The following is a 26,822-nucleotide window of genomic DNA, read 5'->3' as shown; positions in this document are numbered from 1 at the left end:
AGAGCTGGTTAAAAACGTACGGATGTATTTTAAAAATGTTGATATTTCATTGGGTACAAATGCAGCACTTTTCATAAGTCAGAATCAACTCACTGACTGAAATAAAAATGTAAATAGAGTAAAACAAAGATTTTCCTGCGAAAACTGTGAAATAAAAAACATAAAATAATATCAAATGTAAAAAAAAAAAATTAAGTACTCATAACTCAAAAAGTACTGAACTACATCGAATGTTTAATATTAATAAAATATTGAGTAACAGCTTGTTTTTATGTAGTCTGCTGTAGTTTTTCATTTTATGTTTATTGTAACACCAAAAAGAAATGAATTTGCGTAACATAACCTCCTGTTGTTTTCTTCTTTTCGACGCTTTCTGTATTTATGAATGACCTATTTTAACATGTCGAGATGAAAACGTTTCGTTGTCGGCAGGATTCGAACCTGCGCGGGGAGACCCCAATGGATTTCTAGTCCATCGCCTTAACCACTCGGCCACGACAACTCTGAATCCAAATAAACGTCACACATTCATAACAAAGGTTTCAAACCCGGTAGTTATTGTCATTGAATGACAGTCATTTCTGTTTAATTAATCCGCTCCACCTTGCTCTCTGAAGCCGGCGGTGGAGAGGTGTAATCCGGGCTGGACACTGCGCCACCTGGTGGCCGAGTGTAGATGTTTGTCTTTGTATGCCCGCATGACATATATACAGTAAATAATGTAAACACACATACCTTTTAATTGCAGCTGTGATCATTAACTTTAATGGCTTTAGAAGGTAAAAGGCGGTTAGAAATATACAACAGTGAGAAGTTAAAGAGAAAAATATGAATGTATTCGAGAAGGACGTGGGATGAAATCCGATGCCACGACTTCAAAGTGTTTTACTTACCAGTTGTGCTGCTCTCCATATTTTTAATGAATATCTTTGGTCCTGTATGACGAGCAGCATACAGAACTAACAGGCCCGTACGTGTGGATTTAGAAACTGGATTTTTTTTAATGGATGAAAAGGAAGAATTCAGATTCTTGTGCAGAAAATGGATGGACGGTACAGTATACTCGTTTATACTAAATTACCTTTGCTGGTGTATTAATGTGTGAGCAGAGTTTTACTGTTGGAGTTGGTCAAGGTGGATCCAGTTTTAAATACTTGGGCAGTTTGATCTTCTATAAGCTCCAGAATGAAAATCTGAAATGTAGTGACATGAAATGGAAATACATAAATAACATACAGTTACTGAAGACTATTGATGCACCATCATTGATCATCAAGGATGTGGATAAGTGGAAAGATCTTGAACGACTCTGGGAACCAAACATAAATCTCATTAAAGATAGAAATGTAGGCTTTACCTGAAAAGATATTGTAAATTATATAGAGAAATATTTTATATACTATATTTTATTTTTATTCTAGACTATGTTGGTGTAAGTTGAGTGGGTGTTTTGGTTATTTCTAGTCTCAAACTGATGTATTGTTTTGTTTTGTTGATGAAATGTTATAACAAGAAAATGACAATAAACATATTGTAAAAGTAAAAAAGTGTACAATTACTTCAATATTATACTTCAAAACTATATGAATGAACAGAAATGTTACATTTGACTACTGAAAAAGCAAACATGACTTGATTCAGAAACTGGATTCATTCTTCATCTATCCATACTGATGCTGTTTGTTTTGTTTTATCATTTAAGGAGCAACATCCACTGTCTGAGTCTGACTCAGAAGAACACATCCATCCATCTTCCATAGCTGCCCATCCTCATCAGTTCCTGGAGAGCCAATAGCAGCTGGCATTTGTAAGAGGTGGGATTACACCCTGTCACCAGTTCATCACAGAGACAAACGCTCATATTCACACCTGAGTAATTTAGAGTCACAAATTAACCTGCATGTCTTTGGACTGAGACCACACAGGAGAACATGCAAACTCCACACAGAAAGGCCACAGCCGAGGTTCAGACCAGGAACCTTCTTGCTGTGAGGGGCTAGGTGATAACCGCTGCCACAAATAAAAGCATATATTTAGTCATTTAACTGATGCTTTTATCCAAAATGACTTACAAAAAAGAGAAACAATCAGCAAGGACATGTTACTGCAGCAGTAAGTAATGTGACAGTTGTAGAGGACAGGAGGTATCTTCAGGAGGTCTTTAAAGGTAGAGAGCGACGCCCCTGCTCTGGTAGATACTGGAAGCACGTCCCACCAATGGGGAACAATGGATGAGAAAAGTTTGGATTGCCCTAAACGAACTGGTGGCAGAGCCAAGCGTCGTTCATTGGTTCACTGAAGTTTATATACAGAACTTTAAAAATAATAGATGAGTCATGAAAGATAGATAAATCATAAATACTGACATGTTAGTGCCTAAATGTCCAGTGTGTAACATGTAGGAGCTCCTACTGTATAGGCAGGAATGGAATATAATATTCATTACTCTATAATCACCTAAATATAAGATTTTTTGTGTTTTTGTTGTCTTAAAATGAGCCTTTTATATCTCCGGTCCTCTTCCATGGAGTCCACCATGTTGAACTGCCATTTTTCTACAGTAGCCCAGAACAGACAAACCAAACACTGATCTAAATATAGCCTTTTGCTTTTAATGTGAGCTTTACAGCCAGAGTTTTTCTTAAATGCCTACACGACGATGGTGAGGCGTCGGAGAGTATTCAGTCTGTTGCAATCTGCAACTTCACTGCTACTTTATACCAGCTGCACTATGCACTACTGTTAATTGCACTATGTACAGTCAAATTCCTGTATGCCATCTACAATTAAACTGTTTATATCTTTTTATATTTGCCATACTTTTTTATATCTCTTTACATTTGTATATATTTTACATTTCATGTTCATTGCTTGTTTTGCAGAAGATATATGAGGGAAACAAAATGTCAATTCTCTGTATGTCCTGTACATATGGCATTGTGACAATAAAGTTGACTGACTGACTGAGGTGCCACTAAATCCTACACGCTGGACCTTTAATCACACCCCACCATGTATATGAATGTAAGCTTTGATATCATTTCTGTGTGTCACGTATGTTGAAGATTAGCTGATTGTCAAACACACAGACACCACAAACAAAGACAGACACAGCATAGTTACATTTCGTGATATAAATTATTTATTTACATTTACAGAAAAATGACCCCATCAAGACAATGTAGTAATAACTATTGGAAATAGAACCCAAGATACAGAAGCTGACGTTATCGTCACAACCGAACAGAGAGCTCTATAATAACATTGTGCCCTCTGTCAAAGGTCTCCTATAACACAAGGTGCAAGGCATCACGTGTAGCCCAGAACCCACCCCACCCAACCACCCCCCACCCACCCCCCAAGACAACACAACACACACCTCATTTAAAGCCCGTTACCCTGCTTTGCACTACCCCGATTTTGCTTTAACCCCTCGTCTACAAACGACAGACACCGGCTAGCCCGCCTCTACCAAAACTCACACATGTAATACACATTCACACACACACACGCACGCACACACACACACTCACACATTCTGTATCCTCAGCAACCTCCAACACCTCATGATTCAGTTTTTCAGAAAAACCCTGGGTGGAAGTGACAAGGTGCAAGGAGACACACTTCATCTGCAATTGAAGGGGTTTGGGCGGCGGTGTTGACTGCTGACGACGTTATCGTCACTGACCGGTTCACGCCAGCTCTGTCTCTGCTGTGCCACCGTCCTCCCTGGGCATTCTTAGAGTTCATACTGGAAGAGAGGGCGAGGAGTGAGGGGAAGCAGATCCTAATTTTCAGGGGTTGGCCTATGAGGGAGAACATCTAACGCCACAGCGCTCTGTAACGTGGAGGGGGACTCTGTCCGGTGTGTCTGGGCTCAGATAAGTCGAGTGGAGGCGCGCATGGTGTTTTCTGAACTGAAGTGGACATTGTTCTGCTTCTGCCGGTTGATCCTGTTGGTCCGCGGGCACTTCCTGTATGGGGAAGAAGGTGAGGGAGGAGTAGAAGAGGAAACATGTCGGGGTTAGTCATGCAGCTGTGAAAGCTGATGTTTTTATAGAGCCAAGTACAGTCCTGAAATCATTTCTTAAAGGATAAGTTTGGAAATAGTCAATATTTTTCTTACTGCCAACAAATCTTATGAAAAGACCAAAACCAACAACGAACTGATCTATTCATGAGTATTGTCTGTATAACGAAGGCCTGATATATTTTAGTCCTGTATTGTAGAGCTCAGTTGTCTTGTGTATTTGATCCAGTCCCACATACAGCTCTTGTTAACAGTTTCTATAATGTACTTGGCTTCAGACGTGGGGGGACACAATGAAATCAGAGGTATCAGAGGTTGCTTTGTTTTAGTTCATCAGTTTAGTTTCTTTTATATTGACTTTATAATAAATAATGTTCTATTACCTAGAAGATCACCTCCCTTACGACCTTCTCTTTAATGGAGTTTCAGTTTGTAACTGTCAATAACTTTATAACCACGTTAATATATATATTTTTTTCAGCTCTGAGTCGTGTTTACAGTCTTCAGTCAAAATCCAATCTGGCCCTTAGACCTCATCACTGACGTATTCAGCCACGTTAAGTGTCATTACAAAGGGTTACAAAGTCCTCCAACACAGTCTGCATCGATGCAGGCTTACAAATCACTCAAGTGCAGCAGCTCTTTAGTGTGCTGGTCAGAGGAAACGCCCACATACCTACAGATTTGAATTCCCTCAACATATAAGACGTAAACAGACGTTGTACTTTGGAAAGAACCAGAGAAAGCATGTTGATTTTATATACAGTTATAATTATTATTATCCTTTGATTACCCATCATTATTACCTGTGTTGTGCAACGTCAGGGAACGTGGAAAAAAAACAAAACACCTAATAAGATTAAGAATTACACACAAAAAATGAAATGCAGTGGAGTGAAGACTTATTTATTCGTACCGTGTGATGGATGTAATGAGTGTGTCATGTCATTGCCCATACACCTACATCTTTGTCAATGCTCTGTGTAATTATAGTATCCTTTCCGGAAATATTTTGGGCAGCAGTTTTTAAATGAAAGAATTGGACCTTAATGGTCTAGTGTCCCCGTAACAGACCTCTAAGAAATGGTATGACCCGAAAAAGAAAAACAAGATTAATGGTTTATTGTTATCGAATGTAAACATTGCTGTTTGAAAGATGATTGGACACCATGGTGATGAATGTTGCTGTGTCTGTTGCTGGGGAAAGGAGTCGGCATCCCAAAGCACGTAGTGGGAGGGTGTGATTGGAATTGGGCCTTCCTCTCAGCCTGTGTATGCTCAACAACCTCCACCTCCACCACTAAGACACTCAGGTGCTGCTGCGAGGGTGTGTGTGCTGAAGATAACCACAGTGAAACAACCAGGAAATAAAAATAACTTTTTATTTAGCTGATTAACTCAAATGAATGGAAAAACCTGCTGTCTAAATGCATCCTTAGGCAGAGTGACCTGCATCTAGCCTGAGAGGCCAAACTCATTGCTACTCATGAATGCAAAGCAGGAAGTAAGATTTTTTTTCTAGAGTAGAAAAAAATCAAATTATTTGGATGGCATGCTTTGAAACCCATTTGAACAGACTTTTTCTTAGACGTGACAGGATGTCAAACACAGGAGGCAAAGCATTGCGCTGACCTTTTCCACTTCCACCTGTGTGTTCTTTAAGTGAATGACAAGTCTCTGTAATAAGCGGAAATCACATGCAGCTCCTGCAACATTCATAAAACACAATACATGAAGAATGACTCAGTCTGTCCGACAGAGATAGAACACAGAGGTGATGTGAGTTTGTATGGATTTATTCATTCACTTACACATTTGCTCATTGACCCCCACAGAGAGCCATGTTATGTATTGTGAACCTTTACAAGGAGAATTTCTATACTTTCAGACTATGAATGAGAATCTCGGTGCAGCAGGGAAACATTACTGTCGTTGTATTTAGTGTTATAGTTCTCTCTCTCCTTCTTTATCTTCTCTTTACCCTCTCGCCCTGCCCCACTTTACAACTGCTCCCTCTCTCATTTTGTCCCTCCTCCTCATCCTCCTCCTTTGCTCAGAGGAGCAGTTTTGTCTCGGCCAAAACTCTTTTAAAATCTTTTATTAAATGTCATAAATTGCTTAGGTCAGCCGGAGGCAGACAAGCTGCAGGATGTATATATATATATATGTGTGTGTGTGTGTGTGTGTGTGTGTGTGTGGGTGGGTTTCTACTGTGAATACAAAACGCCTGTTCAAACACAAGTGTGTGTGCTTGCCTACACAGATATCTCTGTATCTGTGCTTGTACGCACATGCTGTATGTTTTCAGACATGTGTCCGCAGGGAAACTGACGGTGCTTTCTCTCTGTGGTACGAGCAAGGTGACCTTTCAGCTTTTTCCTCCAGGCTCAGGAGCTCCACAGACCCCCCCTTGTGAATCCCAAATACACACAACATGGAAAATATCGCTCCCAGGATCATTAGTGAGATGTGTGTGTGTGTGTGTGTGTGTGTCTCTGTGTGTGTGTGTACGTGTGTGTGTTGGGTCATGACTCACCTGGTAATGCAGAGCACCACCACACAGATGATGACCACCTGGAGTGCTCCAATGATAGAGGCGATGAGGACGTAGTGCAGTTTGCCGGAGCCTGGCACGACGTAGAGCACGTTGTACTCTTTGATGTCGCACTGGGGGCCTCTAAAACCCGAGTAACAGCTGATACCACACACACACACACACACACACACACACACACACACACACACACACACACATACAGAGAGAGAAAGAGAGTCATTTATTTGCACTGAGAGACAGGTTAACTGAGAACAGCTTATTTTTGTGTTTCTAATTGAAATGTCAGTACCTGTTTGGTAAAGACACTGTGGTGGAACAATGGGTCCGTGTGACGGTGTAGTGACTGTGCTTTTTATGTGCTATGGCTCTTCAGATGGCCGATAAGACCTGCAGCGAGCAGGGGAAGGATGGAGTCTGTGTTCACACTAAGCAGCTACATTTAGAAACCTCTGTCCACGCCACAGCTGGAATTATAGTTGTGTGTTAAGTGGGTTACAGCATAACTACGTGACCTACATAGCTGTCGGGGCTACAGAGGCTATGAAGGTCTCATGTTGGACTATATATATAATCAAGTGTAGCTCACTGTTACTCTATGTCCAACAAGTCGTCCATTTATTCCACGTCCTCTGTGATACATAGAAACCTTTACTGGTCTGACGCCCTACCAAAACAACAAATCAGCTGAAAATCTGTATTTCTTTGTGCACCCTGGGAGTCACAGTTGATTTCAGTTTTTATATCCACAAGATTCTTCTTATTGAAGTGTCAGGGAGAGTTTGTGTGAGCTGAAATAAGATTTCTTGAGTTTGTGTTTTGATGTTGTGTCATTTCTGTGGTCCTCAATCAGTCATGGTTCTGGTTCTGGTCCAGGTCAGTTTATTTTATTCCCAGGTTGAGGAATTTTGTGAGTTTTCAGTTTGTGAAAATTGCTGCCTGATTTTGTTGTTTGAAAAAACGTCTGCAGTTATCTAACAAACCACAGGGTGCAACATCTAGTTTCATGATGTGACAACGTTATTGAAAAGGTTTGGTTAAGTTTAGGGACGTACAGTAAACAAATTGGTTAGGATATAATAAAATAAGGACTTTTTAAGGTGCGTCATCATGACAGTTACAATAACAAACAGGTAGTTAAGGTTAGGGAACTTGGAAATTGGAAATTAACAATAAATTAACAATTAACAAAGTCCAATGTTTTGTCATTATTAGTATTGATATTGGTGATCCTGGACTTCTCCTCTGATTTATCTGGTGGATCTATGAATGAATGAACAGGCAGATTTGTGGCAGTACAGACTAATTTCTGTCCCTTCTAAACCTCTAAAACTCTGCAGATGTTGTCATCTTTCAGATGTCTTTGTGGTCATAAAATAATGTTTTGACAGATACCCCAGTGCTGACGGGGGCACAGAAACTCCTGAACAAATGTTGGTTATGATCAACAGTGTTGTTGGCTGCTGACCATGAGAGGATGATGAAGAAACAATGTTTCTACTGTTGGGATATTTTATTCTTTACAAGTTGAAAAAACTGTGGACACACATTGTTTTCACATGTAATTAGTGTTTTCTGATGTAGACGGAGAGACAGAGAGAGAGACTAATGGAGGTGATCTTTGTCCTCAGAGAGGAGCTAAAATGGTCCCCCTTTTAATCTCTCTTTCTCTCTCCATCTCCTCTTCTTTACCTGCTTTTCCTGTCTCTGGGGAGGTTGTTACCAACCAACACCTGCATATCCTTGTTTGGTAGCAACATGCGCACACACACACACACACACACACACACACACACACACATATACACACACACACACACACGCACAGAGTCTCCTTCACATTCCCTATCCCTTCGACCTGACAGTGTGTAAGATGAACATTGCAACCTTGTTCCGTTTGGGGTTTGTGTTCTGTTTCCACACACATGAACACACACACACACAGACTCCCATAGAGACCACTGTGTTTCCCTTCTCATTAGGATACAAACTCAACAGTTTCAGTGACCAGCAGGGGGCAGCAGAGACATTTAACACCCCCACCCAACTCTGCTGGGCTATGTTCTGTATGCAAGAAGAAAGGCGAGCTGGGGCGAGCAAGGTTAGAAAGAAAGGGGAGAAACAGAGGGAGCGAGAGATACCAGGACCCCCTGGCTGTTACACTATCAGGCTGTAAAAGATGGCAGACCTGAGCGGCACACATGTCCACTGTGTGTGTGGGGAGTGGGCCGGTGGGCCTTTATGTAAAATGCACGTTTATGTTCAAGTGTATGCTTATGTAAGTATGAATGGAGGACTTTCTCTACTTTCTCCTTGATTCTTTTTAGGATATATGCAAGTTTTCTCCTTTTTGTTTAGCCGTTGTTTGTGTTGGTCAGATAACATTGCATTCACCAAAGTCATTGCTCAGGTCTGGGATTTACTAATAAAACAAACACAAACGTCTGACAGGGCAGGAAACAAAGCCTGAGGTTAGCTCAACTTGGAGGAGAAAACCGAGTCATCACAGTTCACTGACTGACCTCCAGGCTGAACTGTGCACACAGGAGTTACAAGTTGTAATAAAAATGTATTTATGCTTAAAGGAGCTGGTTTAGGGTTAGAATTAGAATTAGGATTAGGTTTAGATCGAGGTTTCAAGTAATATAAGGCCTGCGTTTACTCTTGGGGATAGCATGACAAACTGTGAATAATACTGATATGTTATCGCTGTATTAAGTTGCTAAGTGGCTAACGTGTGGCCAAACAGTTACTTGTTTACACATTCAGGAGACAGACAGAGTAGAAACACAAGCATTTTTTTTAAAACTTGTGTTTCTGGCCTCCTGACAAATGTAAATCCAATATTCAATCTTGTCTTAGTCCTGTTTTTGATCTCTGCTAATGCTTGTGGGAAATATCAAGAAGGGTCTACTAGCAGATTACAAAACATGACAATGTCAGTGCACATCCCATGAGGTAACTTCCTGGATTAACATACTTATTGCGACGCAAACCCTGCAAACCAAAACCGCAAGTGATTTGAGTATTTGTGATGTGGTAACCATGTCCTGTAGTGTTATGTACCTGCACTACTTGAAAATATCTGGTTCTCTAGCTACAATGTTCACCAACTAGTCTTTTATTATTATCAATATTTTAAATTAAGTCAATGAGAAGTGACACTGCAGTTCCTCCAACGTCCACTTGAGGCTGGCTACAGAACGAGTCAATCTCAATAAGCCCCCATGTTAAGAAGTTTTGGTCGATATAGCTAATTTCCTCATTCATGACAACTGTACTGAGGGTAAATCATTTTTTAACTCACCAGTTCAAATTATATTTAGGCCTAAAGTTGCGCATAATTAACAGATCGCCTATTATAACCAAGAAGCGATGGAGGCAGGACTGCTAACATGGCGATAGTCAAAGCCACCAAACTTTGAGCTTCACATATGGCTCATCAGAAACCTGTAGGTGATGTGACAGATACCACACTGTTGTCCATAAAGTTGGAATAATTTTGAATATTGAAAAATATTTTATTCCAAATTTATGGGCAACAGCGTATATCCATGTTTTATACTGTCTGTGGACACTGACATCTGTACTGGTGCAGGATTGTTAGCAGTGCTGGTGTTGATTACTTGCAAATCATTTTAAAAGTTACATTTATTTTGGTTTTTAAAAAAACCCAATACAAATATTCTGGGAACTCGCTGATAACACACACTCACACTCACTACAGCCAAGTACTATCATTGACAGATGACAAAGTGTGGGTTCTCTCAGGATGAAATCACCAGCTGAAATCTTGTGAAACAAGATCATCATGTGTGGGGAAAGAAACACCAACATACTCATTTAGCAGTGAGAAATCCAGCATGGGATTCATCTGAAGCAGCGCAGCATATTTGACTGGTCAACAGCCCGGCCTACTACTACAGCACAGCGGGATGGATCTCAAACACTCCTCCCTCGCAGCACACTGGCTTGTGTGCATAAGATAAACAAGCCTGATTAAAAACAATAAATGGGCTTCAGCACTTGCCTGGAAACTGCTAAATTCTACAACTGATTAGCCGCCTCACATTACACACTTTGTTTTGGCGTCTGCAGATCAGGGAAGGAGAGCGCAAGTGAGCGTCATTCAAATTTGTGATGAATAAATGAGTCCTCTTGCTTCATGTGTGATTTGTTTATAGCAATAATCAATACTCAATGCATTATGTGTGCCTTGGCTACTTTATTTTAAAACAAAATAAACTTGTGTTGATGCCCGTCTGTCTCACAGCCATCAAATCTGTCTGTTTAGACAAAGACAGCTTCACAGCTGATGATCGTCTCTCTTCATCAGAACAGCTGATCCAAAAGAACTATTCTGATACTTAAATAAATGATAACCTAGTTGTTAAAGCTAAATAAATGATCTAATTAAGCACAAAACCTGGTTCCAACAATGCTTAAATGACACCTTGTTTAAAAAATCGTGGAATTTTTTTAATGTTTTGGTGTGAGCTCTTAAATATGATCAAATTAAAAAAAGGTGTCCTGGTGGATAAAACACAAACCATACTGCCTATCACTTCTGGTCACATTTGAATTAAAAAAGGCAAAAATGGCCAAAATAACTTCAGTAGTGAAATCATTAGTCGATTTTTTTAAGGAAAAAAGTCCAAATTCTTTCTTTCAGCTTCTTAGTTGGGAATATTTTTCTGGTTTCTTTACTTTTCTCTTTGACAGTAAAATGAATATATTTTGGTTGTGAACAAAGCAAGTCACCTGAGGATGTCACCTTGGGCTTCAGTGTGTGTGTGTGTGTGTGTGTGTTTGTGTGTGTGTGTGTACCTGCAGGAAGGCTGGGCCAGGATTCTGGGGAACTGACACTCCCCGTGGACGCAGTAGTTTTTGTAGAGATCTGGACAGGGGGTGTACAGGCCATGGGCCAGCTGATCCTCTTCATCATCGTCTACATAAACACACACACACAAAATCCATCAATACTGAATGTACATTTGCCCGAGACTGGCTGTGCATACATATTTACTGTCAAGACAAAGATGTCTAAAAGAAAGCAAGAGATGAATAAGAAAGGGTGAAAACAAAAAATGCATGAAATGAGAGAAAAGCCTGAGAGCGACAGACAAAAGTGAGTCAGGACTGATGCAGCTTTGATTGGCAGCACATGTAATTTGGCAGTCCGCCACCGCACAATGTGCTCACCTATGTTGGTCCGTGCAGAGTGTCCATCTTCGCCTTTGTTCCCATTTATGATGTCGCCTGGAAAGGCCAAAAAAGCACATTAAAACTGATCTCAGGTCACCTGTCAGTCACAACCTCTTCTATAGCCCCAGCCCTCCCTCCATTATGGGTTCCATGTTAAAACTGACGCCGCTGCAGGTAGAGAGGGGTTGAATGTGAATCACCATCTCAACAAAGGGTTCATGTGGTGTGTGCGCCTGTCTGGTTAATGTGTATAAATGTGGACTATTCTCTTCAAAAGTCAGGAACCATCTCCCCTAATGTATTATGCTGAACAAAGGGTAGAATGGAGCAGAGCCGGGCAGAAAAGATCAGACGGAATAATGTATTTCTGCTCACCTTATTGACGCTGCATTGAATTCATCTTTTCACAATGGCTAGACAAAATCTCCTTCCAATCATTAGCATTTTATTGCGATGGATTCTTTTTTTTTTTTTTCCAGTGGTCAGTGAATTTATTCCCTTAAACTGAGTCTGTGAAAGTATTTCTCAGGAATTGTGGCAGGAAATGCTCCTAGATCTGTGACTTTTAATTTATTATTCTTATTTATTTGTTCGCAGGACTCTAGAGGAAGAGTAATAGAAAAAAAGAACAAGGCAGCGAATCGGTGAGATCAGAAGCGAGAGTCTTGACATCCATTTAAGAAATGAAAAATGAGACTAAATGGATTTTAAGACTGCTCACAGAGGAGAGACTACAAACTACACAAGACTACAGCTACAAAACACTTCTCTTTTCTGCCTTCCTCCTATAACTCCTCCATGCTCCACATGTCAAATCAAATCAAATCAAATCAAATTTAACTTGTATAGCCCAAAGTCACAAAGTACATTTTGCCTCGGAGGGCTTTACAATCTGTACAGGGAGTGACACCCTCTGTCCTTAGACACTTGGTTTGAGGAAAAACACAAAAAAACCTTTTAACAGGAAAAAAAGGTGGAAGAAACCTCAGGAAGAGCCACAGAGGAGGGATCCCTCTCCCAGTACGGACAGACGTGCAAGAGAAGTCACGTGCACATAACAAATCATCTTGAGGTCTTAATAATACAACACCTGATTTTTAATCAGGCCACAAGTGCATAAATCAAAGATCTTTGGTACTTTGGTACTACTGTTTTTTTTTTGTTCTAGATTGGTACGAGTGAAAGAAATAAGCAACACTATTTCCTGAAAAAGAAATGTAAAACCACCTTCCAGTAATATGACACATGGGGAAATATACTAGGAAGTTTTATAACTAGGTTCAGGAACAAGGACCACACCTTGAACTCATTCCATTTCTGCACCTAAAGTACTTAAGCACACCTTATCTGTTCACTCCCTCTGTGACTCAGTTTTCACATCCCTTTTTCATTTTCTCTTTCTTTATCTTTCTTTTATATCTCCCTTTTCCCTTCTCTCTCTCTCTCTCTCTCTCTCTCTCTCTCTCTCTCTCTCACACACAATTAAATCCTGAAACCACAGGGGATCTAATCCGTAGAGCGACAAAGAGACGGCTCCCCCACTCAGAGTCTCAACTCTCTCCTGGTTTCCTCCCGTCTTCCTGCCACCGGCAGACACCGGCCCATCTCCAAACTCCTTCATCCATCTATGACCCTGATTTCATCCCTCGTCCTTCCTACAGTACATCATCGTGGTTCACCTTCATCCACATAATGTAATAAACCTGTCTAAATCTAAATCCATATTGGTGTTGTCTTTGTCAGTGAAAAACCAGGAATCTAAATCTCAGTGTCCCACTTTGAGTACCGACGAACAAGAAGTTTACTTTCTCACAGGTCTAAGTCTCTCCGTTTCATGACATTTCTTTCTCCCCAGTTGAAATAGAATGTGTGGAAGTGTGATCAGATCGATCGTGGTGGTCTGACCCAAAGTGTGTAACGTAGGCAAATACAGATTTTTATTTGTGTTCCAGAGCTGGTTAGTCCTGATTGCTTTACTCCCCATTACTTCTCAAAGCCTTCATATTGGTTCTCACATCTCGATCAATTGTCCCATTAGTCCCGGGTGGATGCAGAGCCGATCAAATGCTCGCAGATGTACTCATACACAATACAATCTGCTGACAACTGAGATCTGAACACCTCCCTGGATAAGTGTCTTTCCACCTGATGAGTTTTAGCCAGATATTTCAGTTACATGAGCCAAAATAAAAAAGAGAAATTAAGATGTTGGTGGAGCATACATCAAATAAAATAAATTTAAAAAGACATATTCAGAAAGGCTAATTCTTCTGCGCCTTTGTCTACTCCCACGTGGATTAGCAAAATGACTCAGTTTAAGGATTTAACCACAAAGACAATAAAATAACTTTATCCCTGGAGCCGTTACAAATAGTGCACCCAAATAATAACATACTACACTAAAAAAGCTGGGGGATTAGCATTCAGTAAAATTATCAATATACATAGCAGAGAAGGCTATGTGGGGTTTTGAGGATTATCTTTGCACACTTTTCCAAAATATGATTGAGCGAAAATATTTGTAATAATGAAATGTGGTTGGAGCTGCAGCAGGAGGGAGATATAGAACCAGTCTGCATTTAGCTTTGCAAGCTGCCTCATTTGCCTCACTTCAACTTGAAGTGAACACCTGCCAGACAGTTTGACGGCTTCCCCTGTGTGTGTCTGTGTGTGTGTGTGTGTGTTTGGTGTGACAGAGTGTGTGGGGTGTGTTTGTGGGTCTGACCTTGGCAGTGGCCCAGGTACTTGACCTCGATGCGCTCCTGCTTCTGACAGGACGCCTCCTTCACCTGGCAGGGGTTGTCATAGGAACGACCGTCTGAGGCACACACCGGGTTGAAACTGATGTGGGAACAGTCGATGTTGCAAACACACCTGCAGAACAAGAAATCATATCTGTAAACTTCCAAACATTTCATTCATTAGCTATGTTAAGTAAAATAAATGAGATCTGAAATATTAATGAAAATGAGAGCGTCTTTATCCAGGAGAGACTTATGTGTGTGTGTTTGACAGCGAGAAACACAGACTGAAATTCGTTCAGGGATTAAAAATGAGAGGAAAAACAGTACAGCTTGCACTCAGTCAGGATATTGGACCATGCATAGTAATCCTGTTCAGTCTGGGGTTTGGCACATTCAATTTGACACAATAGCAAATGGATTTAACTTAAAAAAAAAAAAGAGAGAGAGAGAGAAAGACAGTCTGCACAGAGGGCTTGATTGACAAATGATGTACTATTACAACAGCAGGAAGCTATTAATAATGAAAGAAATGCAGATAACAGAGCTGTACATTTTAGTGTCGCAGAGGAAATTGTAGCACAAAAAAAAAAGCAGCCACCGTCCTCACGCTTTCAGATGTGTAATTTATTTCAGATAACACTGAAAATAGCCTAAATGGAAAATAATAACTTAGAAGCCAATGCCATCATAGCGCGCTCTAGAAAACAGCTTGCCGAAAAATGTCAGTGAAGATTGCAGAAGAGCTAGTTTCTGGTATTACACCACGTCTTGAAAAATTCTAAAATGATCTGCAGCGTGGCCCACGCCACCATATTATTATCATCACTGATAGTAAAATGAATGCATTTACTGCAGCTGATTACTTTAAGTTGTTCAATTTAAAGTTTGAAAAAGATTTTTTTCACATAACTGAGAAAATATCAAATTAAAAGTGTGTTTTCTTGCCAAATAACCGCTTACATCCATATGCTTTGAAATTAGCCGTGTTTTGTCTTCTCCGTATATTTAATCAGTTACTTACAGCAGGCTGAAATGCATTCGTCTCTCAGTGAATCAGACGCTTGCTTGATGCTTCTCGCTCTCACAAATTAACTGGGCAATTTGCTGCCGCACCACAATTTTCGGTGAAACTTGAGTGTGTGTGTGTGTGTGTGTGTGTGTGTCTTCTGCTTCACAAATCACAGAGAGATGAAGCACACACACACACACACACACACACCTGCGTGCATGCGCATGTACGTATGTGTGTATTTAGGCATACGTGTAGTGTGACCCTTTAGTGTGTGGCAGGCCTGATCAGCAAAAATTACACCCAGAGTGGCTTCCCCAGACAGTTGCTGCTGAGTAGCGCTGAACGTTAGATTCTGTAATTATAAATCTGTCATTATTCCTACGGTCTTTTCATTTTCCCCTGGTGCCAAGCTTTCAGTAAAGCACGGGCATTCAGCTGTCTTACAGCTGCATTTGCATACAGCCCCACGTGGGCGCCCGCCAATACATAAACGTGTGCCCACACACACACACACGCACACACACACACACAGACACCTTCACAATCAGCCATGATGATTCGTACTGCTGACACTGATGTTGATTGAAACACTGCGCAGCAAAGCGTGGCAGAGCTCAGCTACTGTTGTAATGATGGATCAGCAAAGTAAGACTGAAAGGCTTCGTAATGCATCAGAGAAGACATAGTTGCATAAAGGCAATATCCAGAATCCCACATGACACTGAAGGTGAGCCAACGCAGTTATGAATGACCCGATTTAAAAGGGTCACTTCACCCAAATGACTAAAAACACATTTTAAATCTTAGACAATCTTTGCTCATTCGGGTAGCTTTCTTCGCTGAGGTTATGACACATCTGCCTGCAACAGTTTCAACAGAAATGGATAAATAGCAAAAATGTCCGTCGACAGCGTGTTCTATTTATTATCAAGAGTAGTCATGACACCGTCTGTGGAAAGATATTTTGTTGCTGAATTATTTACATGTAATTTTCCTACCACAAATGAATTTTCACTCGCTTCCAATCAGGGTGAAAAAAAGGTATACGATTTAGAGATACCAGTGCATCGATACACAACTACACAACTAAGTGAAAGTGCTGTACAACACTGAAAAGTTGAATTTTCAGATTGTAAAACACACATCTTGCTACTTTATTTACAAGGACATGTGCCCGTATAGCATTGTCATAAATACAGAATTTGACCTACGTCGAAGTAAACAATACCCATTTGGCAGCATTTCAGCAAACAAAGTTTCCAGTGTATCACTACCTATATGTTTACTGTTGTTTGTGGAGCAGCAGTCATCACTTTCTCCGGTATTTCTGATTCAATACTTGATATAACAGTTGAGGAAATAATGATCTCTTTTAGTCCAATTATAGCTTAACTGTATTGTGCTGAATTGGCTTTTTTGAATCTCATAGTGTTGATACAAATTTTGGCATTCGTATTATTTGTGTTGGATTATGTATCAAGGCAAGTGTCAAATCCTCTTAGAGGAAAACTTCCATCAGGTGGAGGCAAGATAGCCCACTAGAGAGTTCGGTAAAGCCCAAATTATCTGCATTAGCTAGATATCACAAGAGGCAAGTGAGAAAAAAAAAAAGTCTGCACTTTGGGTTAACCTTTAAAGATTAGAAAACACAGAGTCTAATTTTGAAACAGCCACCCTCAAGACAAGATTAGGCTTACAATTAAAGTGTCTGCGTTATCATGAAAGGTATCTAAATGAGAATAGTTTTAGCATGAAAGGAGGCAGCGAGAAGAACTAAAAATCAAAGCAAAATCTTAAGAGCCTCTGAACTAAAAGGACATTTCCACACATCCACCAATGTATATGGAGTATAAAGCATGAGTTTAACACTGCACACATGTGCATGTTCACACAGCCATCCATCGTAGAAGAGCTTTCAGAGTCTCGGTCCATCCCGAGAGGCTGCTGTTGGTCGGTGGCTGATGTCTGGTCTTCATACATTTTTAATGAGGCCTCTCACTTTCTCCACATTAGGCACTATACCACTAGACTGCAGTGCGTCAACACATCCTCATGCTACTCGCACACACACACAAACACACACACGAACACCCGCAGACAGGCGTGCACAAACAGCCACATATGGACGAGACAACAATCGCTTTGTGGAAAAACCTTGTTTCTCTCTTTTCTCTCACACATACCAACCAAATCATTGCTTCACACATTCTTTGGAGATTGGTAGACAGGCGTAAAGGTGCTGAACGAAAGTTAGCGGTGCGTGAATGTGTGCACTGTACATATCAGAGTGTGTGGGACATGTGTGTACTTTCGTAGCAGGATGTGTTGTATTGATTAGTTCCCTGCGATTATTTCCCTTGCATCAAAGCCCCACCGCCCCCCCCGGCCCTCCCCACCTGCCCCCAGACTCAGACTGTCTGCTGGCTCTCAACTGAAAAGGGCACTTTACACACATGTAAACACTCACACACACACACATACACACAGACACACAAAACCAGAGAGCAGCTGAGGCCAACATATCCACTGACTGCTTCATGTTGTGTACAAATCTTTAGCAGCAAACCTTGTTGCAACTGAACATAGCATTGATTTTCATAATCCTTAGCCTCAAATTTCACTGTAATCCTATGAAAAAAGAAATTACTGAGAGGCAAACAGACTGAGAGAGAGAGAGAGAGAGAGAGAGAGAGAGAGAGAGAGAGAGAACGAGCTTGTGACAGAAAACAAACATGCAATGTTGAAACTGAAAGAGAAGAGGAAAGAGAGAGGATATGTATTTACATACAGAATATACAAATGATTAGAGGAAGAGCTGGCCCCAAGATTATACACACACACACACACACACACACACACACACACACACACACACACACACACACACAGGGAAATAATATTGCAGTCCTTTGTGGCGCTTCACATTGTGAGTTCAGTAATCATGGATGGATAACTGAACAGGCCTCCAGGTCCAAAGGATCAGGGTGCCCACAGGCCAGAGCTTTTGTTTGTGACTTAACTTTTCTTGATGGAAATTCACAAAACAATCACAAAATGACTTCAAACAAACAGAAAACAACCACAAATAGACACCGAATCACGAGAGGGACACAAAATGACTTCAAAGAGGCACAGAATGTCTGCAAAGAGAAACACAACAACTATGAAGAGACACAAAACGATTACAGAGAGACATAATAATTATTCGTATTCTGATCTTATTATTATTATTAACTTCCCCTATTTAGTTGCACTTATTTCTGTCCCTGTGCTGTTACAACACCTGAATTTCCCCTCTTGGGATCAATAAAGATCTATCTTATCTTATCGTATCTTATGTCAGTAATGTGAGGAGGGCGTCCAGGGGATGTTGTATTGTGTTTTTGTGTGTATGGACCCAGTCGAAGGAAGATGAAGAGCGTCTCCTGTCTCTTGCCAGTTGGCGTGTGACTTTTCAATTCCTTTTTGCTCTCCATAGAATGGTGCTTCAATGAGGACACAAGTTCAGGCTTTGTAAAGCCCCTCGGTCCTTTCTCAGGAGGTCTAAGCTCAGAGTTCCCTGCAGCTCCTCTATATGACTAGCCCGCTCTCTGCTTCTCCTCTACCTTAATTCTATCAACGCCGATGGGTGCTATTGATGGGTTTGAAAGCATGGGTTTTTGTGGGTAATTACAGTTTTACACCGCAAATGGATCTAAATGGGTTTTCGTGACACCCTATTGATCCTTGAGGGGTAAATTGGTCTCTTTTTTGCCTGCCTCCAGAGTACAGAGAGCCAAAGAGGGTTGGCGTAAGGATAGCAATTCTGTTTGCCACAGCAAGGTCACATCGGCCAAAATGGGAACCAACATAGAGAATTTCAACCAAACCACTGAGCACATTTTTCTTTTCCATATTTGAATCCAGATGGTCAAAAATGACAAATGAATGAAAAAGCAGTTTTCTCCTGCTCAGACTAAGCATTATTTCTAAGCACATGATGAAAATAACCCTTCATTACGACGGGCACACAATCGTCTATGCTGTCAAATTGTATAAACATAATATTTAGGAAAGAAAAATAAAATCAAAATGTCACAATTCGACTGAAGAGCACAATGACGGATTGTTCTTCACCAAAGCGACTTAGGCCACCAGCAGTTAGTATCTTGACATTTGTTTACATTTTCAAACCTAATGATTTGATTACAAAGTGGCTTTTAAAGTCATTTCAGTCGGGCCTGGTTCCAGACGTCAAATGGGTTAATGTTATGGCTCAATCAGCCAATCACCCTCTTCAGTCAGGTCATCTTCCTGTGCCAAAGCCAGAAACATGATTTTTGCAATTCACCGTTTACCACACTGAGGTGCTGGTTAATCTTTAAATGTGGAATTAATTTTAAAATCCCTTCAAGTACCTGTAAACCACTGTACGGACTGGCCCTACTTTGTATTTTATAATTATTACGCCACTTGACCTCTGTGAGACAGCTGAGGTTTACCAACAAACAGAGGCCTTCTGGTGGCCCTGAAATCTTAAACCCAAAGGTGTCCGAGCGTTTGCACTTTGTACACAACACCTGTTTTGTAAGCACTTTGTCCTGTCATGTCATTTTAATGCTTGTGGTTTTAGTTTTTTTACAATTTTTTTTTGTTTTTAATGTTCTTCATTTCTGTTCTTTTTTGTGTGTGTTTTTTAAACTTTGTTAGTGTCACTCGTTATTTCCTGTTGATCTTTTTAATGCTTGCATTGTATAGTAACTTGTAACTTTGGTTTTGAAAGGTGCTTTATCGATAAAGTTTACCTATTTACTTGTCATGAAAAGAAGGACATGAAAGACAGCAAGCTATGATTGGTCAGGATCTAACGTGTATTTAAGGCTGCTGACCAAGTTACCACATGAAATTTCTGACTCCATGTTAGCCTAATCTGTGATCATATAGAAACACAGCTATTCACTTTCTTGCCAAGAGTTAGATGTGAAGATCGATACCACTCTCTGTCCATACGAAGCTGCAGCCAGCAGCCAAGTTAGAAGCAGCAGCAAAGAGCTAATCTGCCTCCCTCAAAAATGAACAAAACCCAACTAGAAACACATCTAAAGCTCTTTTCTGTGATTCTCACAACAGCTGTGTATAAATGTGAGTTTCCAAGCTAAGCTTCACCTGGCTGAAGCTTCATATTTGGTATTGATCTTCTCATCTAACTCTGAGAGAGTGAATAAGATGATTTCCCACAATGATGAATAACACATCGCTCACTACTGATTGGGCAAAATAAAATAAAAAATGCTCCTAAACAAAACACAGCCAACATGAATAAAAATGTCCAGACTGAATAATGTGGTGAAAACACAATGGCCCTTCAGTCTGATTATCAGGCTACTCTGAGTCTCCACATAACTCATAGTACACACAAACAGCATTTATTTATCCCTCTGTATTGTTTATATGAAAATAAGAGCAATGCTTCAGTATCAACACATCACTTTACCGTCACCTGGTCTTTGATTATAGTCATCTCTCTCGACTCATTGTTTGATTAACTGACAGTTTGCTTGATTAAAATCAGCTGCTGCCTGATTGGAATAACCTGTCATTTAATCAGACTGATCCAACGCTAAGCCAGTGGTTGGCTGCTGATTGATGAAAATTACCTGCTGTTGGGTTGCAATTACACGTCTGATTATTCACCAAAAACATTCCTATCAAGACACATTGGGGCTTTTGAAAGATTAAACAGCACTGTTTTTACAAGAAGGTACGCTGAAATATTCATGTGTCTGTTTGTGTCAACTGCTTTTTCAACAAGATACATTATTAACTTGGACTGCCTCCACCATCTTGTCCATTTTCTTCTTATTATTGAGGCAAACATCCAATGGTATATATTGTGTAATTATTCCAGTTATGCTGCATGTGCTCGAGGCTCCATTTTCTATTATGTTTTCAGTTTCTGTGTGCACACATCATCGACAGTACTTTGAGCTGTCGTGGCCTCATGAATTCTACCTTTGGGGATTGAGAAATTGCCAATAAATCCATTTCTGTGTTTTAGTAGAATATTAAGGTGCATTTCTGAAAGTGGGTGGCATCGGGAGGAGTGGACTCCAGCTGTTTGGTATTTGCAACAAGGCTCAGAATGCACCATGAAACTGTTCCTTAGCATTATGGTTATTGCACTCTAGGGTACATTATCTTTCCATTACATCAAGCAGTTTGAGAGAGTCATACTCTCAGGGCACCTCTAATTTCTAGCGGTGCGTCTGGGATTTCTTATAAAGCGCTGCCTTTCTTTTGCTGATACCGGCTGATCCTTGTTCCACATCAAATCAGCAATGTTGATTCATTCATGCTGTAGAAAGCAAAGACACTGTTGCCACTGCCTGGTGCTGGATAAGGTTCACCAGTTGAAACTGGGCTCTGCACCCGCATGTTTATTACGTACCCCTGAGGATGTTTTTAGTGCTACCTCGTTGCTAATGCATGTAGGGCAGCAGATAACGCATTACCATCATCCGTCTCATCTGCAATAAATGGTTACATTTACGACAACCGTTATTTCTTCGCTGAACTAGTTTTCCTTGTGTGAGTCAAAGTCATTTTTGGCCTGACATTGCCAAGTCCTGTAAGGATAGTAATTGGATTTCCAGAATAAGCGAAAATCTCCTTTCTCTCTGTGCCCTGCTCTAGTAATTGAGGTTAAATGAAATGGTCAACCATGCACTAAACCTCGGTGGGTGCTCAGCAGCGGGGGTGTGCAGTATAAAGAAGAGTACTAATCCTTATTCTGTGTTTACTGTGTTTCTGTACTAAATGTTTAAAATAACAAACATAGGCAGATAGAAAAAGGTGTCCAGCTAACTTGATTCTAGCCGTGTAGGTCCGACGGTGTCAGAAGGCTTTGACTAAAAAATAACAGTTTCAAACATTTTGAAGGTGTGTTTGTTTGAAAACTCACCAAACATCCTCTGCATCCACATCGCACTCAGCCCCAAACTGGCAAATATCACAGGTGGATGTTTCTTTCTGCCCGGCCTCGGCTGAGCCCTCTCCTCCTGAAAGCGATAGAAAGACACAGGAGAAAACATTAAACGCCCGTTTCATCTGTGACAGATTCGTAGCTTCCTTTCTGTCTTAAACCCAGCTGTTTCATTCAGAGGGAATCCAAACGTGTTACAAAGACATTTAACAAATGTATCAATGCACCTTTCACAATGCAATGTGACCGTGAGAAACCAGCCTTGGACAAGTCAAGTGCATTTACATTCTGCCATATCTGACCGTAATCCCACCAAAGCTATCTTCTTCATCCTTTCACTCCTTCTCCCTTTCAACACCCTCCTTCTAGTCTTCGCCTGACTCTCATATATCACTCCTGATATCCCTGCTGATCTCTTTGGAGTCCCTCTTTTATTTCATCGCGCTGATTTTTCCGAGTGCGACGACTCCTTGGCGGCGGTGTGTGTACTGGCGTCAGGCTTATGGCGGCTTAGGGACCCTGCCAGTGCATATCACACTTCATGAGCGGCCGAGGGGGAGAGGGATGAAAAAAAAAAGAAGAAGAAGAAGCAGAAAAAAAAAGCAATCTGGCCAATCTCAAATTGCATTCTCCTACCACAGAGGACTCCTTCAGTCTCTGCACGCTTTCACTCTTCTTTGCTTTCCCCTCGGCCCTCTCCTCCATTAGAAAAGCTCTATTTTTAAACATACTAGGGCCCGTGAGGACAACTTTAGAAAAGAAGACGAAGAGGTGGAAGTTGGCATCATTTCCCCATGTCATATCTTTAATCTCCCCAACACACATACGCACATGCACAGACACCCACACTGCTGCCACCATGCATTGCTCCCTTGTGTCACCTCTTTCATTTTCCCCTCTGAAACTTTTGTTATTTCTTGTGATCCCCGGCGACACGCTGGATGAATTGGGTAGAGAGGTTTTAACCTGATTTTCCGCTGCCAAGCTTAAGTTGGATTTTTACTCTTATTTTAAGGTCAAAGTCAGTTAACTTTCCTCCGCTGTCTTTCACTGTTGAATCTAGTTAGTATTTCACTTGCCTTCTCCATTACTCTCGGCTTGGATTTCGTGGCTGTTGGGTCAGATTATCTCAACGGCTTCATTCACCCCTTTTTGCCTGTGTCCAAAAAACACAATGCGGCCTACAAGAGTGAAAAGTTGCTTTTGCCGAGGATGTTAAGCCTCTTTCAAACGTCCGGCCTTTGCTTTCAATGTTTTCTCCTTTTGAAGCTGAGTCTGAAGCTGCAGGTGTTGGAAAGCAGCCATGGCGTTGAGGCAGTGTGTCCTCTCAAGGCGGAACATTTGCAGTCAGGTGGTGAGATGTACATCCTGTATTCACAGCTTTCGTTCGGCTTTACCATCAGGTCACTAGACTGACAGGGCTACACGGCGTGAAGCTGCCTTGGCACGTAGCCCACAAGTGGAACTTCAACTCTAAATCGTCTTAGCGTTCACTGTAAAATTAATTTCTGCAAACGTTCTCTCATCTATTTAAAGTTCCACTGGAGATTCAGTTGTTTCTAAAGTGTTTCAGAAAACCTGTGTCGGCTGCCTTTGTTACTGAACCTCATCACAGGTCAGCAAAACTTCTAAGCTGTTTTCAGTTCATGACCACCAGACAAACACGTTTTAACCATTTTCCTGCAGCTTCTGATAGAGATCTGATGGGGAAAAACACTCACACGTCACACATAAATATAAAGAAATGTTTCCACTATGCTGTCTTTGTAGCTCATTTCATTTAAGGGACATTCCACCAATTTTACTCATGAAGTTCAGTTATCTAGTCACGAGGATCCGCCTGTGAAAACAGTTGTATAACATCTCTAGCTCTGAAGGGGGCTTTCCAACGCACTAACCAATTACTAGCCAAAATAACCCAGATGATGTCGTCATTGCTATCAAACTGCATTATGGTGAATGTAGGATCCATTGTTTTAGGACACATATTACAGACTAAAAGGTTTGCATAACCTTTCTATAATATTTGAACCTTTCTAACCTTTCTAACCTTTAACCTTTCTATAATATTTGAAAATATCTCAAAGATATCTCTTATTATTATGCATCAAAATTTTATTTACACCCCAGAATCTTTGTAAAGTAAATTTATTTATCACATAGTTCACATTGCATGTGCTGTTACTTAATAGTGAGTTTATTACAACTTTCTATGATATCAGATTACCTTTAGTCCCTACTAAGATTCAAACTCCAAAAAGTCTGGATCATACACCAAACTATATGACCTCAGTTTGTAAGGGTTTATTTTCCTTTCCAACCACAGAAGATATGACACAAATCACAGACTGAAATATGACTAGTAAACTGATCTTAATGTGTAAAATATGTTTAAAACGTTACTTAATTCATATACGTCCAAGGTGCGTTGTCAGTGTTGCTCTCGAGTGTTCAACTGTGCATGACAGTTCAATTATATGAGCTTGTTTTTCGTCTCAGAGTTTAAGGTACTGTTGTCGCTGGGACTGAAGCTGATTGAATTAGCCAGTTGTGACTATTTGACCATTGACGTAAATGTAATTTCCCCTATTTCCACCCGTTGTGTATGTGGTGTTGTACGCACTGAAACTAGCTGCTCTCTGTACTCTGTACTCTGTCAAATGATCAGCTCCACATAAAGGCTTGTGGGCAGACAAGCATGTAAGCTCTCCCATGACTCCCCCTTCTTGGGAGATTTATCATGGTATTTCTTACAAGTGTACACGTACTGTACAGGCACGCCACAGATGTCAACACTGTCTCCTTTCCTTCTTCCTTCTGTCCTTTTCTACAGCTAACACATCTTGTATTTACACACACACACACACACACACACACACACCCTTCCCCAGATCCAATACATGGTGCTGCAGGCACAATTACCAAAGGCGACAGGGGACAGGCAATGTTTTCCACTCCTCAAATCCCTGATAGAGTCTCCTGTAGCACTAACACAACATCTCCCCTGTTTCTGTGCCTGCTAATCCCTCGAATCAGGAGACACGGCTGAGTAATGACTGAAATGATTAGCCCTTCTACTGCCCCTGCAATCACCCCCCCACCAGCTCCTACATCACCTAGTATCGATCCACGCCTGGACCAGACCAGTCAACTGGTCCCTTATGTGACGACTATCCTAGCCTCACCTTCATCTCTACCTAAAAGCTGTCTTTGCTTTGTTCCTTTAGTTTCGAGCGGTTCGCCTTATTAGACACGATAATCTTTCCTTTTCTATATTCTCTGATGAATTAAACTGGGGACTCACCCTATTTTTCACTGATGTTATTTACATAGTCGATGTGCACTACTTTCATTCTTTACTCTCTTTTTTTGGCTCTCTGTGTGTTTCTCCAAGGCGGGGACATGCGAAGTGGAGCAGAGACACAGGTGTCTGAATCGGTTACAACCAGATCGGTAACAACACGATATAACGTGCTGATGTTGTTTTTGTATTTTTAGCTGAGCTAGACCAGATAATATTCATTTAAAACACATCAGGGATGCTGTTTTGCCCTCATTGTTCTCTCTGAAGTTTTCTGTAGTGATGAAGTAGCCCTGCTGTGTTATGTGGAGTGAACACTAATGTAAAATCCTTGCAACCCTGGAAGCTCTTTGTCACAGTTTTGAAAGAAGGCAGTTAACCCGCTTTAAAAGTGACGTATATTCTTTGCAAAGCATGCTGTGGATCCAATTTATGCCGATGTAAAGAGTGGTTCATGTGGCGTTCTATAGGTAAGTGTGTTTAACATGGCAAGATTTAGATATTTTGACTTTCATTCAAATATAACTGGAGAAAACATCCTGTCCCAAGAGGAAGAGGAGAAAGAAATAATGTATTTCTATTTCTATTTATATATATGTAAAAAACACTGAGCGGTTCTGAGTGAATCACTGGGAAACTATGGACAGAATGTCCAAATGTTCTGTAATATTAGAATGAATTAAATTATAATTATATCCATATGACGTCAAACACAAGTTTAACACTATTTTGTCGAAAAACACAGATTTCTTCTAGGTCTTACAGACTCACTACATTAAAATCTACATTGGCTCTAGTGTGACTTATGAAAAACAGGAAGATGAGAGAAGAAGAACACTTTGAGATCAGGTTACAAGGAAGAGAAGAAGAGATCAGAGTGAAACGATGAGCTAAGAGGGAGATAAGCAGGATGAAAACGACAGGGGGGCAAAAGATGGTGGATCATTAACAAAGTGTTCTGTGGACTTTCACTCAGGTGCTAAACACCTTTAATCCCCTTATTGGTGTCTGGAGC

At 40.7% G+C, this 26,822-nt stretch overlaps 1 protein-coding gene and 1 non-coding gene across 2 annotated transcripts in view; both read right to left on the bottom strand.

Moving 5' to 3' along the window:
• Positions 1-420: 420 nt before the first annotated feature.
• Positions 421-502, bottom strand: trnas-aga (transfer RNA serine (anticodon AGA)). The gene has a single exon. It is a non-coding gene; the product is annotated as a tRNA-Ser (tRNA).
• A 2,862-nt stretch (positions 503-3,364) lies between these two features.
• The window catches only part of tmeff2a (transmembrane protein with EGF-like and two follistatin-like domains 2a), a 102,094-nt gene continuing 78,636 nt past the window's right edge, over positions 3,365-26,822 (bottom strand). The window contains exons 5-10 of the mRNA XM_010739604.3: positions 22,486-22,582; positions 14,515-14,663; positions 11,787-11,843; positions 11,412-11,532; positions 6,567-6,725; positions 3,365-3,974 (exon numbers count right to left, since the gene is read on the bottom strand). Coding sequence (XP_010737906.1) covers positions 3,878-3,974; positions 6,567-6,725; positions 11,412-11,532; positions 11,787-11,843; positions 14,515-14,663; positions 22,486-22,582 — 680 coding nt within the window. The 3' untranslated portion in view covers positions 3,365-3,877. The remainder of the gene's footprint in view (positions 3,975-6,566; positions 6,726-11,411; positions 11,533-11,786; positions 11,844-14,514; positions 14,664-22,485; positions 22,583-26,822) is intronic.

The sequence above is a fragment of the Larimichthys crocea genome, chromosome I (genome assembly GCF_000972845.2).
Source record: "Larimichthys crocea isolate SSNF chromosome I, L_crocea_2.0, whole genome shotgun sequence".
NCBI lineage: Eukaryota > Metazoa > Chordata > Actinopteri > Sciaenidae > Larimichthys > Larimichthys crocea.
Note: the sequence above shows the minus strand (reverse complement) of the source record. Positions and strands in the feature narration are given on the sequence as shown.